This window comes from Trichinella spiralis (assembly GCF_000181795.1).
Source record: "Trichinella spiralis strain ISS 195 chromosome Unknown Scfld1, whole genome shotgun sequence".
Taxonomy (NCBI): Eukaryota; Metazoa; Nematoda; class Enoplea; order Trichinellida; family Trichinellidae; genus Trichinella; species Trichinella spiralis.
In genome coordinates, this window is record NW_003526940.1 from 2,040,006 (window position 1) to 2,055,870 (window position 15,865).

Consider the following 15,865-nt stretch of genomic DNA (forward strand, 5'->3'; position numbering starts at 1 on the left):
CAATTGCACAGAACCCCCATCCATCCATCCCTTCTATTCTGTTAGACATCATTATTGACTTTCAAGAATATGTATATACATATATGTGTGTGTGAGTGAATATAAATAAATAAATAAATAAATAAATAAGCAGCATCTGTGTGTTGTTTGGTGGTATTTTCAGTCGGTAGTTGATATACGTTCGTAGAGAAATACGTAGCCCAAATCTTTGGGCGGCTTTTCAGAGAGCGCAACTTTTTCGTCGTTGTAAATTATCCACTGGTCGCCTTTAAGCAAGTGACAAACGTAATGACCAGTGTGCGCTGAACTGCCAATGTGACTGATGAATCCTCGAAGACGGTACAGGCCGTCGCCGTCACGGAACTGCACTTCAGTCGACGACGGTGCATCGTTGGAAAGCCTGCTGTTAAAGCTGCCGCCGCCAGCGCCACCGCTGCCCTGACCGTCCACACCGCCGCTGAGTAGCCATTGGACGGCAATTTCCAAATTGTTCGCCGTCTCGATCAACGCTGTTCGTACATCCGATTCGGCAAAGCCCATATCGATCAACTGAGACACCAGTTCGGGTTTGGCAGACGGCTGCTGTTCATCGTCCGAATCTTTCGTATATTCCATTGTCAATTTTCCCACGTGCGGTCCTGAACCACGGAATTCATTCATATCCAACAAGTCGGGCACCGCAATCGACACGTCCAATTTCAACGGTCGCCAATCTGGAGCAAATGTGAACTTTTTCATCTGAAAAATGGCATAAATAAATTGAATAAATAAATAATAAATGATTTTCTCTTCAGTGTGTGTGTGTGCTTAAAAAATGAAACAAACAATAAATAAATAACCTGAATCCATAACCAATCAGGAAAAGTGTTAAAATGAAGCTGCTTTTCCATTGCAGATATTCTGCCGGTGAATGGACTCTTGGTGTTGTCCAACAATTCCGGCTCGACCAGCGCTTTCAAACAATTCATCAACGACACCGTTGGACGCAATTTCGGTCCAATAACACCGGTCTCCACTGTTGCTGCACCACTATTACTACTACTAGTGACAACAATTTCCGTCGCATCGTTGCCAGCACCACTGCCGCCGCCGCTGCTATCGACTCCAGCCCCAGCCACGCCCCCGGCGCCGTTCATCATCGCCAATTGTGCCGGTTCGTCGGGCAGAATACCCATCACAGACGGAGGTCGATTTTCGTCGTTCACCAACGTCGTCGAATCGATTTGCTCCTGTTCCAAGTCCAACGGAACCGGAAGTGACAGTATCACTTCGGGACGTTGCTTGTAGGAAACGTTGCCCGATTCGAGGCAAGTCAGCTTTTCTTCCAACGAAAAACGCCACGCGCTCACCACATCCTCGACACAGTCGATGCCTCGTTTGTTCTGCTCGAGACGTTCGAACAGGTAGCGCATGAATTCTTCGACGTCCTGCTGGCGATTGCTGGCAAATTCCGCATTGCCACGGTTGATCAACAGACGAAACGCAGCCGGGCGTATACCTCTTCTGTCTGGATTAAAAAAAACACAATATTTAATAAATAAATAAATAAATATACACCAGTAAACAAATTATATACCTTCCATGTCGGCTCTGGAATAACGACCGGACAGTAGACCGGATACTACTTTTGCAAATTGTACGTTGAAATCGTCACAGGGGACCAGGCTGCAATTTTGAAATATACGATCCGCACCGTCCCAGTAGACTCGTACAATGTCCGGTATTATCACCAACGCTTGTATGACGGAATTCAAATAGCACGAATTGCCCATGTTGACCATGCCGGTGTAGCCGGGACCGTAGACCGGGGTCAGTTTGTTGCCTTCTTCTTGAATTTCGTGAAATTCCCATTTCTGATTGAAATCCAATTCCAATTCGATCATCGATTTTTCCGTCTTCTCCATCACCGCCAAATCAATGCCGAAATGTTTCAAATGTTTCTCCAATTGTGGATCGTTCACCTGGTTGGAAAGTGGAAAATTTTTTAATCAAACAACGAAAAAAAATTATGAATGTTTTTTTTTCTGATTTGCTTGCTCTAAATCGTACCAAATCGTCTTCGTCGTAGCTGAAAACATCAGCTCCGTTGGACGATATTGTTCCCAATTTCACCGACAACGGATAGCCAGTTTTGCAATAATGATCCATCGAGTGGTTGTTGCCACCGCCTCCGCCCCACAATTTCCGTCCGCAGAATATCATACCGTCGGTAAGGTTGAGCCAGAGATTGTCAATTTTGTCACAACCTTCGGCTTGGCAACGCCAACCGGACGGTGGAATTTTGGGCGGATTGTCCACCTGGAACAAATTCGTATGGATGGTATTTTTCAGCATCGTGCCGTCCCAAGTGCCAGCTTGACTTTGAACTTCCAACAGACGATAAGCGGATTCGGCTTCCATGATCGCTTTGCAACAATACAACAAACCTGGACCGAGGGTCGATTCGAACAAAGGGACCAGTTCCAGTTGCGGATAAACGGAAACTGCCCATCGTTCTCGCACTTCGTAACGTTTTTCCTGAATTAAAAAATAAACAGGATATGGATGAAAATATTTTCAAATATAAATAAAGAATAATAATAATAATAATCGATAATCCAACCAAAAATCCACTTTCGACTCCAATCGCCAGTTTGGTAATTTGTTTCGGTGGTGCAGCATCGTCGTCGTCGTTGTCGTCGAGCAGCAACTTCTTTTCGCGTATCAAATTCAAATATCCAACGTGGTCGGTTCGTGCAACGTGCATGACGACGTGGTTCCGACACACGCCCACATGACATACGAGACATATGTACAGGCCGTGTTCGAATTCTGGAGAATCGAAACAAAACACACATTCGTCCTTGTAAATCGTCGATCCACGTTCCGGAGCAACGTACGCAATTTCGTCCATCTTTTGACACTTTTTTCCCAATTATCTGAGAAATAACAAAGCTGTAAACAGTTTGTTTTTTTCTTTTTCTGTCCTTGTTATTCTACATTTTGAAAAATTAGAAATACATAAAATAACATCAACGATCATCGATTAAAAAACATAAACCTAAACAATATTAAGAAAAACCTTTAAAATTGAGACAAACAAATGTAATTAAGTAACGACGAATCATAATAATAGTAATAATAATAATAATAATATGCAAGCATGCAAGTATGTACACAACATGTATGTAATATCGATCAATTCGACAGTTCTGAATCAATGAAAAAACCGGCAAATCAATTTGGAATTTTCTTCTTTTAATAATTGCAACAACAATAAATGAAAAAAAACTGATAGAGTGCGTGCAAACTGAAATTTAATTTTTTCACTGTTCTGCTGCTTTTCTTCTCTTCTGCTCGGATGACGACAGAAACGCAGCAGGCTGGTTGCTGTTGTTCTTGGTCATTTCTGGAGTATAATAAAAAAATAAATAAAGAAATTAAAAATAAAAGTAAAATAATAATTACAAATGATGAAAGAAGAAGAATAATTAACCAAAGTGTAAAAATTAACCAAATTCAACAAAAAAATTCAATATATGTGTAGTTTGTCATCGACGTCGTCTCAATTGCAGTTATCATTTTCTGCAGTCCCTCGAAATTTGATGCCATTTATTGTTGTTGGTGTTGTTGAGACGGGACACGAGAAATTTTACTGAATGTAGCTTGCATGCCTTGGTCACCAGTGGATATTACACACTGGCAGTATCGATGCGATGATGATGATGATGAGGAGGAGGAGGAGGAGGACAACGACGAAGACGACGACCCTGTTGTTGAAGCTGAAGTCGACATCTTATCCAGCGGAATTGCACTGTCGGGTGTGATCTGCTTGGACGAGCTTCGAGGGATGAGCGTTGCGGTTTCGGATTTGCGCGCCGATCGTCTCGACGCTCGATCGACCGGAAGCGTAAACGACCGTTGCAAAAGGTCACTCGGTACCGCTCGACCGCTGGTTCCCAACAGCGGCAGTGACGTATTCGAATGGGAAGCGACCTGAGATGACGCAAAAGCGGATGTAGATGTGGATGTGGACGTTGATGCTGCTGCTGCTGCTGCTGAAGATGATCCAACGAGACCCTGAGCCGATGCCGGCGTAGTTGGACAACGTCCGACAGCCGAGGTAGTTCTGCACGGAAGGGTGGTGTCTTGTTGTTGTTGTTGGTGGATTACATTGGCCCCACTGCTGCCACGCATGCCGCAATTCAGGCACAATTGTCGCCAAAGCGAAGAACACTTTCGGCCGAACATGCTGAGCAAATCCGGACCGAGTACTTTGGACAACTGGGGATGGGTTTCACAATAGGACGTTGTCAACGGTGATACGTAAATTGGATATCCGATCGGCTGGTCGGCCGACGAGTTGATAATGTTGCGCAACACCTGCAAAGCGTAAAAAATAAAGTTGCTGAATAAATAAATTTTATTAAAAAAAAATTACCTGTCGAGCATTTTGAATGGAACCACGTTCAGGATTGCGATTTCGCAGAAAGATCAACTCCTGCTGCTGGCCGGCCCAAAACGCCCGCACGCATTCTCGGTTCAATTTGATCACTCGAAAACTGACGTGACGCTTGTTGAGCATGATAATTTTGAAATCGTCCTGGCCGTCTTCGGACACGTGGCGCAGAGCCAACAATTTCGGCGTGTTCGACAGCACCGCACGACGCCAGTTTGGGTCGTTTTCGTGCGAAATGAATATCGACGAATCTTCGAACGTGATCACCGCGTACAGGCAGGCCTCGTCTTCGAGATCGTCGGCAAACGTGAAATGGTCTTGGTGCAATTTGACGGCCATTCGAACTGCCGGTCCAATGATCGAACCCAAAATTTCCATGTCCGAAAAAACCCACTCGTCACGAGTACAAGTTATCCGAAAATCACCCTATAAACAAACAAACGAACGATCGTGTTTCGATGTTCGAACAACAAACAACAAGTCCGACGTTCGTTCATACCTTGAACAATGCGTACAGACCGTAGAGGAAAGATTCGGCGTTGGTGGTGTGGTGGGTTTGCGAAGCGGCTCCCAGAAGACGTCGGCCGAACAAACTCAACGCGTAACACAAAGTGATCAAATTTTCACTCTGCTCAAAGTGGGCCCAGTCGAAACCGGCGTACGTGTTCGACCGTTTCCAACAACAGGCGATCCACGGGATGTAGACGTTCGAAAAACTTTCCCTCGATATACCGCTCCGTCGGATGTCGTAATCTTCGTCGTTCGAAAAGCAAAACGTCGTGTCGACGTCGACGTATACTGGATTCGATTCGATCAACTGCAACGCTTCCAGTATCGTCTCACAGCGTAGCCAGTCGGCCAATTTCGGCGATCGGACCGTATAATAGATGATGGACTTGACGTACAGGGTTACGAGTAATTTTCTCAGCTCGATCAGTTGGAACAGACTTATGGCGGAATTTTCGCTGACGCTGTAGCCGTCGAGAATGTACTTGGCAGTTTTGATTTCCCAAGCCAACCAACGGACGTTCCACAATGAACTGAACGTCAACAAACCCGGCAAACGACAAAAGCGGTCCCTGTTGACAGAATTCGAACCGCAACAACAAGAACAACAACAACAACAACAATAACAACAAGAACACGTCGAAGTGGACGACGACGACGACGACGGCGAACGACAACAGCGCCGTCGACCGTTGCCACCGGAAGCGCGTTGTGCGGCGACAACGCCACCACTGGTGGTGGCGCCAGTGGTGCCAGTGGTGGTGGTGGTGGTGGCGGCGGTACCTCCTCCACCGGATCCTGCTCCACCTACCGGGCCGTGGTGGTCGATTTCGTTCAATTCTTCGGTTATAGCTTCGACTTCGCGTTGTTGGCAATAGGTGCCGCGAAATTCCAGACCGCGCAGTTGAAACGAAACGAAACCGTTGCCAATTTCCACCACGTGTATCAAACAGTTCAAATAGAAACTGGCCAAAATGAAACAGTCGCCCGGTTCGACTTCCGAAGCGAAACGGCCGAGCATCAGATCGCCGGCCAAACAGTCGCGCAGACAGCCGGTCAAATGTTCATAGAAGATCGCGTTCAAACTGCTGTCGTCGGTGGTCGGCTGGCCGGCCAGTTGGGTTATCAGACGAGTATTGGAATGGTCGACCCGCTTGGTACTGTAATCTTTTTCCCAAAATTTCACCGGTCGCACGTAGGACATCAAAAATACGCTCGAACCCATGAACGGATTCAACGGTGCCGACAGCAACGACGACACGGCGGCGATGATCAACGTGAAAGCGGAATGGGAAACGGCGCACGGTTGGGCGAACGCGTGGAACGCCGAACCCCAGGATATTTGCCACGGGGCTACGTAGGCGAATATGAAACGCAATTTCAGGACCAATTCGCGCAGTTTCGGGTAGAAAATCGAAAACGCGTACAAAGAGAACAGTAGATTTTCTGTCGACACGGTGCCGTCGACAAAAGTGACCAGCAACGACAAAGCCAACGGTACGTACAAGCTGGACGGATTGGAAAAAGCGAGTCGAAATAATTTCAAACCGGCGATGGTGATCGAAAACAACACCAACTGCTGAAATTGGCCGGGACGAGATTTCACCGAGTCGTCCGACATCTGCCAAGCGGTGATGGTTTCGGTGATCATGGACAACAGGGCCGTCGGGTAGAGCAAATGTCGTTCCAAGCAGCACAGCCAAACGTACAGCCGTTCGAACCACATCAACTTCGCCACCGAACTGACGTCGAACAGACCGTATTCGCGGGCTTTCAGAACCGGCTGGGCCAGCAGCAAAAACGGCGTGTGCTGTCTCAACTGGGGTAACAAGTAGTGGACGGTCAGTCCGACGAAGACGGTCAACAATGGCCAGACGACACCGAACGCGAACCGAAATTTCGAAAATACCGTGCTGCAGTGTATGGCAAAGGCGAGCAAGCCGATCGAACAGCTCACGAACAGGCTATTTTTCCAACGATTCATCGACAATGCTGATATCTGTCGATTCCAATCGACACTGTCGTCGTCGTCCTTGTTGTAATGGTGCTCATTATTACTGTTACTGTTATCATCATGTTGTTGCTGTTCGTCCACTGTTCGCTCTTCAGACTGTCGTCGTCGTCGACCGCAACTGTCGCCGTCAATTTTCTTCACAGTCGAACAAATGCGATCGAACAAACTCGCCAACGGTCTCGGATCGCTACTCAAACGGCTCAACAAATACGCCACCGACACCAGTAGACCACAAAATGCCGAAAATGCCACGTTCTGCGATGCCGACGAGACGGTGGTAGAAAAAAAAGAAGACGAAAAACAACAACCGGCCAACGTTGGGTAGAGCACTGCCGACAACAGTAGTACCGAAATGACGCTGCGCGTCAACGCGTAGACGGCCGAACGCAAATTGAAAACGGCCGTTCCGCCGAAAATGTGCATGTCGATCTGTTCGAACAAATGGCAGAGGAACGTGTCCAACTGGGGCAACAGGCCGAACGTGAACACCAACGGCAAGAAAAGTAACAGTCGAACCAGCAAAACGTGGCAGAATTGAAGTGCCGGACGGAGTCGGGCCAGCAGTGTCGGTTCGAACAGGGCAATTGAAATCGGTTCGAGCAACAAAATCGCCGAACCGATCAGCGAAAAGTAGACCGGCCTACTGTAGGGGATGATCGAATTGTGACCGTGGATGGGACTGGCCGCGTCCGGTTGGACGCTTTTGAGCAGAGAAAATTGGGCGCCGGCCGAAGAGCAGCACAAAAACAGCACGCCAAAGTCGTAATAGTAGCGCCGACGAATGAGCAAAAACGTGATCGAACTGACCAGCATCGCCAACAGCACGTCCAAGCAGACGATCGACCAACGTTCGGTAGGGTCGAACAACGCCGACAACCGCAGACGGTCGAAGTGGACGTTGACGAACCGGTCGCGTCCGAACAAAGCCGAAACCAATGGAACCCGGTAGTATTGGTTTTGTCGGTCCGGTCGCGTCGGCGTCGCGTTCCGGTGACGCCGGAACAGCAGCGCCACGTTGCCCAGCACGCGCACGTGGCCGATGCTGCTGCGAACCGCCCGACCGGGCAGCGAAAACGTGTCCGGGTGGTAATTGGTCAATGAGCCCAGAGTTTCGGCCGGCCTACCCGAATGTCCACTACCCGGTCCACGGCCGACGCCCACGCTCTGGGCCAGTTGCATTTCGAACGGTTGCCGTGAATTTCCCCTGCACGAAGCTGTGGACGATGCCAACGCGGCGGCGGCGGCGCTGGTACGACCGACCGCAGCCGAATGCCGTTGCCGACGACGTCGATGCGTATGGAAGGTCGGTCTGGAATCTGCCAGTCGCGCGAAATGGGCATCAAATGATCTGAGTCGAGACGACAGACCACCAGTGTTGCGAATTCGAGACGATGTATCGTCGATGGTCAAATGGACGTTGTTGAATCGTGTAGCCGTTGGATCATTGCCGGACAAGGACAACGACGCGTCCGGTCGAAGAACCATGCTCGGCAAGACGGCCAGCAACGATTCGTCGTCCGACGACGAACTGGCCACATTTCCACGTTCCAACGAAGCAACGTTCGCCGTTCGTCTTGCCGACGCTCGTCTGCTGGTCGATGGTGAACCGATGTAGTGGGATTCGCAGAATCTGCGAACGCGTCGTTCCACCTCTTGTTCAGTGCCCAGCGACTGAGCGGTGCCAGTACCGTTGGAACAGAACGTGTACGTCCACCAGTGACCATCCTGATCCTAATTAATAAATATATAATTTTTATTTGAAAATGTAATTATCAAAATGAATAAATGAACAAAATGAAAAAAAAACAACCTGAAAACAATGCACAGCCCCTTCGGAAGTGTCGTCGTGAGAGGCGGCCATGTGATTTCCAGGCTGCACGCGAGACATGAGCAACGCTTTGCTCTTTTCGTCGTCGTCCAAAGCGGCCAACTGTTCGTCGAAACCAATCCCAGCGGCACACCTTGCTGGTCCACGAAATCGACCGCGTTCCCGTACCGGTACTTCTTCTGCTTCTTCAACTTCCACTTCAATTTCCAAATGATGATGATCGTCCATTTTTCTGTTCGATGATGCGGAATAATACGGATCGTCGTAATAAGATCGTCGGCTTTGTTGTTGTTGTTGACTGGTCAAGTTCTTCTTCTCTTCTTCTTCTTCATCTTCATCTTCTTCAGCTACCAGCGAGTTGAATATATCCGTCCGACTGGAACGCGTCCGTTCGCCGTTCGAACCCAACTTTTTCGCCCTGCGAATACTTTCAATCGCCTCCAACGCTTCGGGATGAAAGTCGATTATTTCTTCCAACAATCGTTTAATTTCTTCAATCAGACGTGCACGCTCTTCATTGCCAAGCATCAGATTCTTCTCTTCGCGACAGATCGATTTCAACGACTGTACCAACGGTAAAACCGAATCAACAGAATCGTCATTTTCCAATACGGTTTGTTGCATACCAGCGTCGGCATTGGCAACGGTGCCGACACTGCTAGTACCGGAAGAAGCGGCGGCGGCGGGGACGACTGGACCAATATCACCACTACCATCACCTTCCCTTTCACTGGACACTTCCTCGTTGAGCGAAGGCTTTTCGGCTGTCGAATCGGCAGCTCTTAGAAAATTGAGCGAATTGCGCAAATGACGTATCAACTGCCGGTGCTGCAACCAACTTTCCTGTCCGGGGTCGACCGTGGTCGAAACAGCCGACGTCGTCATCGCCGGCTGCCCGGTGGTCAGCAAGGTCGGCGACAATTGGTCAGCACCGACGACGGACGACAAATCACTGGCACGTTGACGACCCTGGTCGTCGGACAACACCCTACCACGAAACAACAGCGACAAATCTCCTCGATCCGCACCGACTGGCAAGCAGTCGGAATGGACACGGCACAGCGTTGGTCGCAGACCGCCGGCACCAATTCCAACCGGCGTTCGATCGTCGCAACTTTCTTCACCTGAAAAAAATAATAATCCATTTTTCTTCCACACAAACGAACAACATAACATAATAAGCAAATTCTTCTTCCTCACTTCGATAAACAGTGGAAGAATCGGAAAATGGACGTCCACGAGCGGACGTCGCGTTCAACACGCCCACACTGCCGGATATGCTCGGGTAGGATTTTCTGCACTCTTTACTCTGCCGGTATCTGCGGTTCTCGAACAGCAGCAACGAACTCGCAGAACTTTGCCCACTGTGCAAATAGCCGACCGCACGACGAAGCTCTTCGTCACAAGACGCGAAAATGCTGCCATTTTCACGTTCAAGAAGCTTGCCCAAATATTGCAACTTGTTGTCAACGCCGGCTGAGATGGGCTGTGGTTTGTCGTGCACTTCCGCTTCGACAGCAATACCTTGAGCGGCTAATTTACGATTTTGACAATTTTGACATCTGAATCCACGACCAACTTTCGAAACTGCCCTGTGTTTATCACGACCATTTGACGGTATTCCATGTATAGCGGCGTTGGTAATGGTGGTGGTGGTGGTGGTGGTGACGGGGCCGGAAGAAGGAGCAACAGAATAAGAAAAAACAGAAGCAGAATGTGACGACGACGACGACGACAACGATGGAGAAGAGGAGGACGATGACGATGATGACGAACCCGAACGAGAAGATGGCATGAAATCATTCGACTGCATCATCGCATCGTCGACGTCAACTTCCACATCCTCATTGGAACAAGAAAAAGAGCTCGAATGGCGACGCGGTTTGACAATAACCCCGGCCAACGAGGCGTCGTCCAGCTCTGGCATGGCGCCGTGGCGACGGACTATAGCGGCTGCCGCCCTGGAGTGGATACGCCGGTGCCGGCCATCGGCTGGTTCCACTTCGTCCAACGACAACGAACTGCACTTTTGAATAGGCTCGTGTTTGTCAAAAATATAATTCAACGTCCAAACGGTCAGCTTCACCGCGGTGAACAACACTCCGGCCGACAAAACGTAAAAAACCAACAAATGCCACGTAAAATAGAAGAACATGGACAAGAGCAGGGGCGTGGCGAACAAGAACAACCAAACGTACATGTGGAGCGTGTTGCAGAACAACGTCTGCCCGGGATCGTAAAACCAGCCGCCGGTGATCGACGCCCATACTCCTTGGCGGAGAAAATTGATCGGATGCGTCGACGTGGCCATCGTGCTTTCTGAAGCTACGGTCGACCGTATAAAGTCAGCAGGCTACTCAAAACCCGATGCAACGGAAAACCCATCACGTTGTAAAAATCGCCATCAATTGCTCGCACCAGAGCTGCCGCGGAATCTTGAATCGAATAAGCGCCAGCTTTGTCGCTTTATTGGGCAACAAACAAACAAACAAACAAATTAACCAAATTTCCAATTCACTCAAAATTTAAATAAACTTCGCAAACCAACTTACAATGACTCACCACTTTCCACGTACGCGTCGATCAATTCAGAAGACAAATCACCAAATTTCAACTTTGTCACTTCGCAAAACTTTTCTGCAAACTTCTCTTAAGCAAAAAAAATATATAAATAAACAACAACTCTTCAATATTTTCCTTTTGTTTATACTTTTCAAACCGTGCACTTCCAAAAATACGACACCCGTGTAGACTGAATGTTCCCTGCCGCTGAAACTGAAATAACAACAACAAAATATTCATCATCACCATTATTATTTCACTTTTCAATAATTCATTAAATAATAAATAACAAAAAAAATGAAATTGCATGCATCTAAGCTTTTTTTCACTGTTAAAAATATCACTGCTTTAAATATGAACAAAAAACCGCCAATTAAACTTCCAATTACTGATTATTATTGAGGACATTTCAAAACTTGCTTCAAAAATCACAAAAAGATAAATCATCAAATCGGTTTAACGCGTAACTGAATTCAATAAAAAAAACAATTAATAACGTTGATTCAAATAATATATATATTACACATAAATTGCATCAAAAAATCTTCTCCGCCTATTATAACAAATAAAAATGATGAAACCAGTTTTCATGCATGCTATTATTGCAAATTCATGAATATTCATGAATTCAATTCGTATTCAACTATTTAATAACGCTGAAAAATATGATCGGCATTAAATTCCCGCAAAGTTCACTTATGTAAGAAGAAAACGATACCTTTCCATATCTCTCAATATTACAACAATAAATAAAATTTAACTACCGTTTACCCCGTAGGCAGAACAATTCAATTTTACGGTTGTAGCCAAATTTTCCTACTGTAAACTGAAAAAGATACACAAGAATTGGAAAATGATGAAAAACCGCGTGATGAAGTTTCAATCAAAGATTGATATGAAATCAATTTTCCACAGAACCACAGACTTTTCATATTTAAATGACAATCAAATGGGTAAATAAAAACCCAAATTACCACAAAACTATGTTATGCAGGTTATAAAAACTGGTCATCAAATTTTGTCCATATTTACAAGAGAAAACTTTTCTCATTCTTTGTCACTTCCAGTCGAACTGAAGACGCGAAATAATATTCAACATTTTACACACTTCATACATATCAACATGTTCAAATAATTATAATTCTTACTGTTGTTAATATATTTTTTAAAAATTTACATAATGATTAACATAAGTATAATAAGTTCAAATTTAATTTCATTTAATTTAAATTTTTACATCAATAAAACATAAATTAATATTATATCTACACGATACATTTATTATTTATGATTGGTTTCTTTAATATGATAATTAAGTTTCTTCAACACAGTAATTAACAGAAACTTGTAAAAAAATTACTTTCAAGTTGATTAAAACAATCAAATGCAATCAAACTTTTTAAGTTCAAAATAAAAATCAACTTTAATAAACAATACCAACTGAAAAATAAGAAAAAACAAAATATACTCACTCATGTAACATCCGAATTGCATCATTTTTGTCGATAGGCTTTTCATAAATTTTGCCGCCAAAAACGACCACAGTATCACAACCAATAACGAGTTTCACAGTATCCTAAATGAAACTTCAATTCTGAAATAAGCACAGAACATATATGCCATACAAAGTACAGTACTCATGCTCAAAGAAAAAAAATATTTCAATGAATTCAATGAAACAAATTTATCATTCATTCATTGCAGTGCTGTTATCATAATTCACGTTGAAATTGAAATGAAGGCTGCTCAGTTTTACTTTTCAAAGAGCAACATTTAACGAAGAGTAATAAATTGCTTTCATTCATCAGTTAAAAATATACACATAAAGAAACCTTAAATAATATAATGCTTACTGTTGAGTATTAAGGGAAAAAATATATTTTCAAAGACTAAATGAGTGTGAAAATGAAAATTTCCAAATGAAACATTTTGATTAATAACTGAACAATAATGACTTGAACTCGCTTAGATAATTCATTATTTATACTCGATAATGTTCAAAAGCAATTCATAAAACAAAATGAAACAATTTTACATTATTAAGCTTCTCTTGCGTTTTTTAAAGGAAATAAAAGTTTAACCATTCCATACAACAAATTATCGACTTTTCCATACGTTTGAAATATTACAAAAAATAGAAAATGCATTTTTAACACATAATTGCATAAACTGCAAAATGTATATGCTTAAAAATTGAACATTGATTGTTAAAAATGGATTACTTCTAATCAGTAATGCTAACTAAATGTTAATGAAACACAAAATTTAAATTCATGTGAATCATGGTTTTCATTTTTTTCCAATAAATAGTTAAATTGGCTTCTTATTAGTTTCAGCTATTTTGTCTTCATTTTGTATAATTTAAAGATAATCTCAAATTGTTTTACAGAAACTTATAATTAAATTATTTAAACCCAAAAATGACTGACCTGATTGCTTAACTGAGATGCAACGTCTTCTGCTTTAAATGAGGCGTTATCAATTACGTAATCACCAGGACGACCAAAGTATAAACTCTTATCTAAGTCTTCGGCAAATTTAGATGTCACGACTTTGAAAGGCAATTTCTTCAGATAAATAAAATTTTACAACAACAACAACTTTTACAAACAATATGAAATTTGCTCCTCTTACAAGCTTCTTTAAAATTTCTTCTCTTCGTGGTGAAGCGCTGGCCAAAATAATTTCTTTGTTGTTCAATCCAGGAAGCAGTTTGGAAAACATCTAACGCACGACCTAAAGATAAATCACTCGAAAAAACTAATTCTACTAAACTAAAACCTTAATTAAACATAAAACTCATGTAGTTGAATATTTTCAAATAATTTTCTAAATTTAGAAAATCTGCAAATAACATAAACATGGGCTTGAAAACAAAACAAAACACTTACATCAATAGTAAATTATAGACTGAAGAAAAATTATCAATTCGCTATTAGCTTGATAAATTAAATGTTCGAACAAAATTTTATCAAGCATACCATTACAAAAATAAAAAGTAGAATGGCAATTACTGTAAAAGTAAAAAATTTAAGTACAAACTAGTGTTCATAGGAAAACGCTTTTGAGCGAAATGCTTATTTTAGCAATGTTTTTATTTCCTTTTATTTAATCTGAATTATTCGATTTGAATTATTTCCTTGTGTATTAAAATTTCTTTACAGTTATGCTAAACTACTGTCTTTAATTTTGAAAAGAAAAATTACATGACAATCAAATAATACGGTGTTTTACAATTTTTTATAAATGTTCAGAAATTTATACTTGCTAATTTTATAATATTCTGCGTTTTCATTTATTCATAAAAATGATCTGTAAAATATAAAATTATTTCCATTTAAATATTTTACCAACATACAGTGCAAATTAAATAATTTGTCTGTTAGCAAAAACTATACAACAAAAATTTCAGGTGGTTGAACGAAAATAACTTTGTTTTTTGCTCTACACTCCTTTATTGTCATTGCATCAGTTCAGCAAATGCGCACTGTCATATTAATTTCATTGTATAATTTTTATCACTTCATAGTAACAGCTTTTAGCTTTATTTAAAGATGAAGCATTATTTGATGTTTTTTTAATAAAACGGTAAATGGAACCTTTGAATTAATTACAGTATGGACTATTTGTACATGACAATCTTTTCTTCAGTAACAGTAAAATGTAAATATGATTTGTTGATAGGGAATTTTTGATCAATTGTGATAAATTTTCTTTCTTATATTGACATTATAATGATATTTTTGGCACTTCGCGGCATTTGTCTTGTTATTTCTAACTTACGTTGTGTTGATCCGATCGATTGCAATGAGAGAATGAAAATTTAAAAATCGTTAACAATTTGTATCATGTTTAATGTTATTTGAGGCTGAATAGTCAAAATTATGGCTACGGTTTTTGTATTGATAAACCCGGCTGCTTTTGTCTAGGTTGAGATTTTGCTTTCTTCCATGTTTGCGTCTTTGTGCAAAGCAAGAAAACTATCGCTAAAGCGGCATGAATGAATTTACTAAATTTGTCATTAAACAACTTCTTAGTAATAAAATTTTGAATTTTCTGACTGAACAACAAATTGAACAGCAACCAAAACACAGTTGAGACACACCATTGTCGAAAGAATCTCGAACAGTCCTCAGTCGAAGGTAGAAACTGATTATTCAGGCAGCGAACAGTAATATCTATTTTTGAACATCATATTGCTGAGCGACCATCAAAAGTACGTAATGAAGGGATTGCGGGATCCGGAAGACTTATTAATTAAAATCCGTAATAGCCCAATTTCATATTATATTATATTATATTATATTATATTATATTATATTATTATTTCATCTATCTCCATTGACGAACGTTCCATCAACCAGGAGCTACAGTTTATATAAAATCTGAAATAATGTGTTGCTGAAATATAATTCGTATATTTTCCGTATATATATAATTAATGTACTCACAATAAAATCAAACTGTAAACCTTCCATAACACCGCATATCGTTTTCTTTAACTGTTTTGTCCTTT

The 15,865-nt window shown here is 42.6% G+C and overlaps 5 protein-coding genes across 5 annotated transcripts; 1 reads left to right on the forward strand and 4 right to left on the reverse strand.

Moving 5' to 3' along the window:
• Positions 1-159: 159 nt before the first annotated feature.
• Tsp_11048 (putative UBA/TS-N domain protein) lies at positions 160-2,893 on the reverse strand. The gene is made up of 6 exons (XM_003381900.1): positions 2,723-2,893; positions 2,603-2,689; positions 2,050-2,517; positions 1,577-1,961; positions 840-1,507; positions 160-738 (listed from the first exon to the last, which is right to left on the reverse strand). Exons 1-6 carry the CDS (start codon positions 2,891-2,893, stop codon positions 160-162), a joined length of 2,358 nt encoding a protein of 785 aa, XP_003381948.1.
• Positions 2,894-3,591: 698 nt separating this feature from the next.
• On the reverse strand, positions 3,592-8,444 carry Tsp_11049 (pecanex protein). The gene is made up of 4 exons (XM_003381901.1): positions 5,775-8,444; positions 4,938-5,513; positions 4,421-4,864; positions 3,592-4,362 (listed from the first exon to the last, which is right to left on the reverse strand). Exons 1-4 carry the CDS (start codon positions 8,442-8,444, stop codon positions 3,592-3,594), a joined length of 4,461 nt encoding a protein of 1,486 aa, XP_003381949.1.
• Positions 8,445-9,134: 690 nt separating this feature from the next.
• On the reverse strand, positions 9,135-10,398 carry Tsp_11050 (hypothetical protein). Its single transcript, XM_003381902.1, is given in 4 exon segments — positions 9,135-9,205; positions 9,216-9,911; positions 9,988-10,349; positions 10,367-10,398. 4 exon segments carry the CDS (start codon positions 10,396-10,398, stop codon positions 9,135-9,137), a joined length of 1,161 nt encoding a protein of 386 aa, XP_003381950.1.
• A 13-nt stretch (positions 10,399-10,411) lies between these two features.
• On the forward strand, positions 10,412-10,820 carry Tsp_11051 (hypothetical protein). The gene is made up of 2 exons (XM_003381903.1): positions 10,412-10,451; positions 10,495-10,820. Exons 1-2 carry the CDS (start codon positions 10,412-10,414, stop codon positions 10,818-10,820), a joined length of 366 nt encoding a protein of 121 aa, XP_003381951.1.
• A 292-nt stretch (positions 10,821-11,112) lies between these two features.
• Tsp_11052 (putative septum formation protein Maf) lies at positions 11,113-14,644 on the reverse strand. Its single transcript, XM_003381904.1, has 8 exons — positions 14,614-14,644; positions 13,961-14,085; positions 13,779-13,916; positions 12,822-12,925; positions 12,772-12,789; positions 11,507-11,562; positions 11,340-11,436; positions 11,113-11,251 (listed from the first exon to the last, which is right to left on the reverse strand). The coding sequence occupies exons 1-8, from the start codon at positions 14,642-14,644 to the stop codon at positions 11,113-11,115; spliced, it is 708 nt and encodes a 235-aa protein (XP_003381952.1).
• Between the last annotated feature and the right edge of the window lie 1,221 nt (positions 14,645-15,865).

Excerpts from the sequence above, each read along its gene's own strand:
- Tsp_11050 (XM_003381902.1), bottom strand. The coding sequence starts at position 10,398 with ATGGTCGTGATAAACACAGGGCAGTTTCGAAA. Across the intron at positions 9,912-9,987 it reads TTCTTCCACTGTTTATCGAA|GTGAAGAAAGTTGCGACGAT; the intron begins GTGAGGAAGAAG and ends TATTTTTTTCAG.
- Tsp_11052 (XM_003381904.1), bottom strand. The coding sequence starts at position 14,644 with ATGAAAACGCAGAATATTATAAAATTAGCAA. Across the intron at positions 13,917-13,960 it reads AGAGGAGCAAATTTCATATT|AAATTGCCTTTCAAAGTCGT; the intron begins GTTTGTAAAAGT and ends ATTTATCTGAAG. Across the intron at positions 12,926-13,778 it reads CATCTCAGTTAAGCAATCAG|GATACTGTGAAACTCGTTAT; the intron begins GTCAGTCATTTT and ends AGTTTCATTTAG.
- Tsp_11049 (XM_003381901.1), bottom strand. The coding sequence starts at position 8,444 with ATGGTTCTTCGACCGGACGCGTCGTTGTCCTTGTCCGGCAATGATCCA. Across the intron at positions 4,865-4,937 it reads GTCTGTACGCATTGTTCAAG|GGTGATTTTCGGATAACTTG; the intron begins GTATGAACGAAC and ends GTTTGTTTATAG. Across the intron at positions 4,363-4,420 it reads CCATTCAAAATGCTCGACAG|GTGTTGCGCAACATTATCAA; the intron begins GTAATTTTTTTT and ends TACGCTTTGCAG.
- Tsp_11048 (XM_003381900.1), bottom strand. The coding sequence starts at position 2,893 with ATGGACGAAATTGCGTACGTTGCTCCGGAACGTGGATCGACGATTTAC. Across the intron at positions 2,518-2,602 it reads GAGTCGAAAGTGGATTTTTG|GAAAAACGTTACGAAGTGCG; the intron begins GTTGGATTATCG and ends TTTTTAATTCAG. Across the intron at positions 1,962-2,049 it reads GCTACGACGAAGACGATTTG|GTGAACGATCCACAATTGGA; the intron begins GTACGATTTAGA and ends CTTTCCAACCAG.
- Tsp_11051 (XM_003381903.1), top strand. The coding sequence starts at position 10,412 with ATGTATAGCGGCGTTGGTAATGGTGGTGGTGGTGGTGGTG. Across the intron at positions 10,452-10,494 it reads TGGTGGTGGTGGTGGTGGTG|AAGCAGAATGTGACGACGAC; the intron begins GTGACGGGGCCG and ends AAGAAAAAACAG.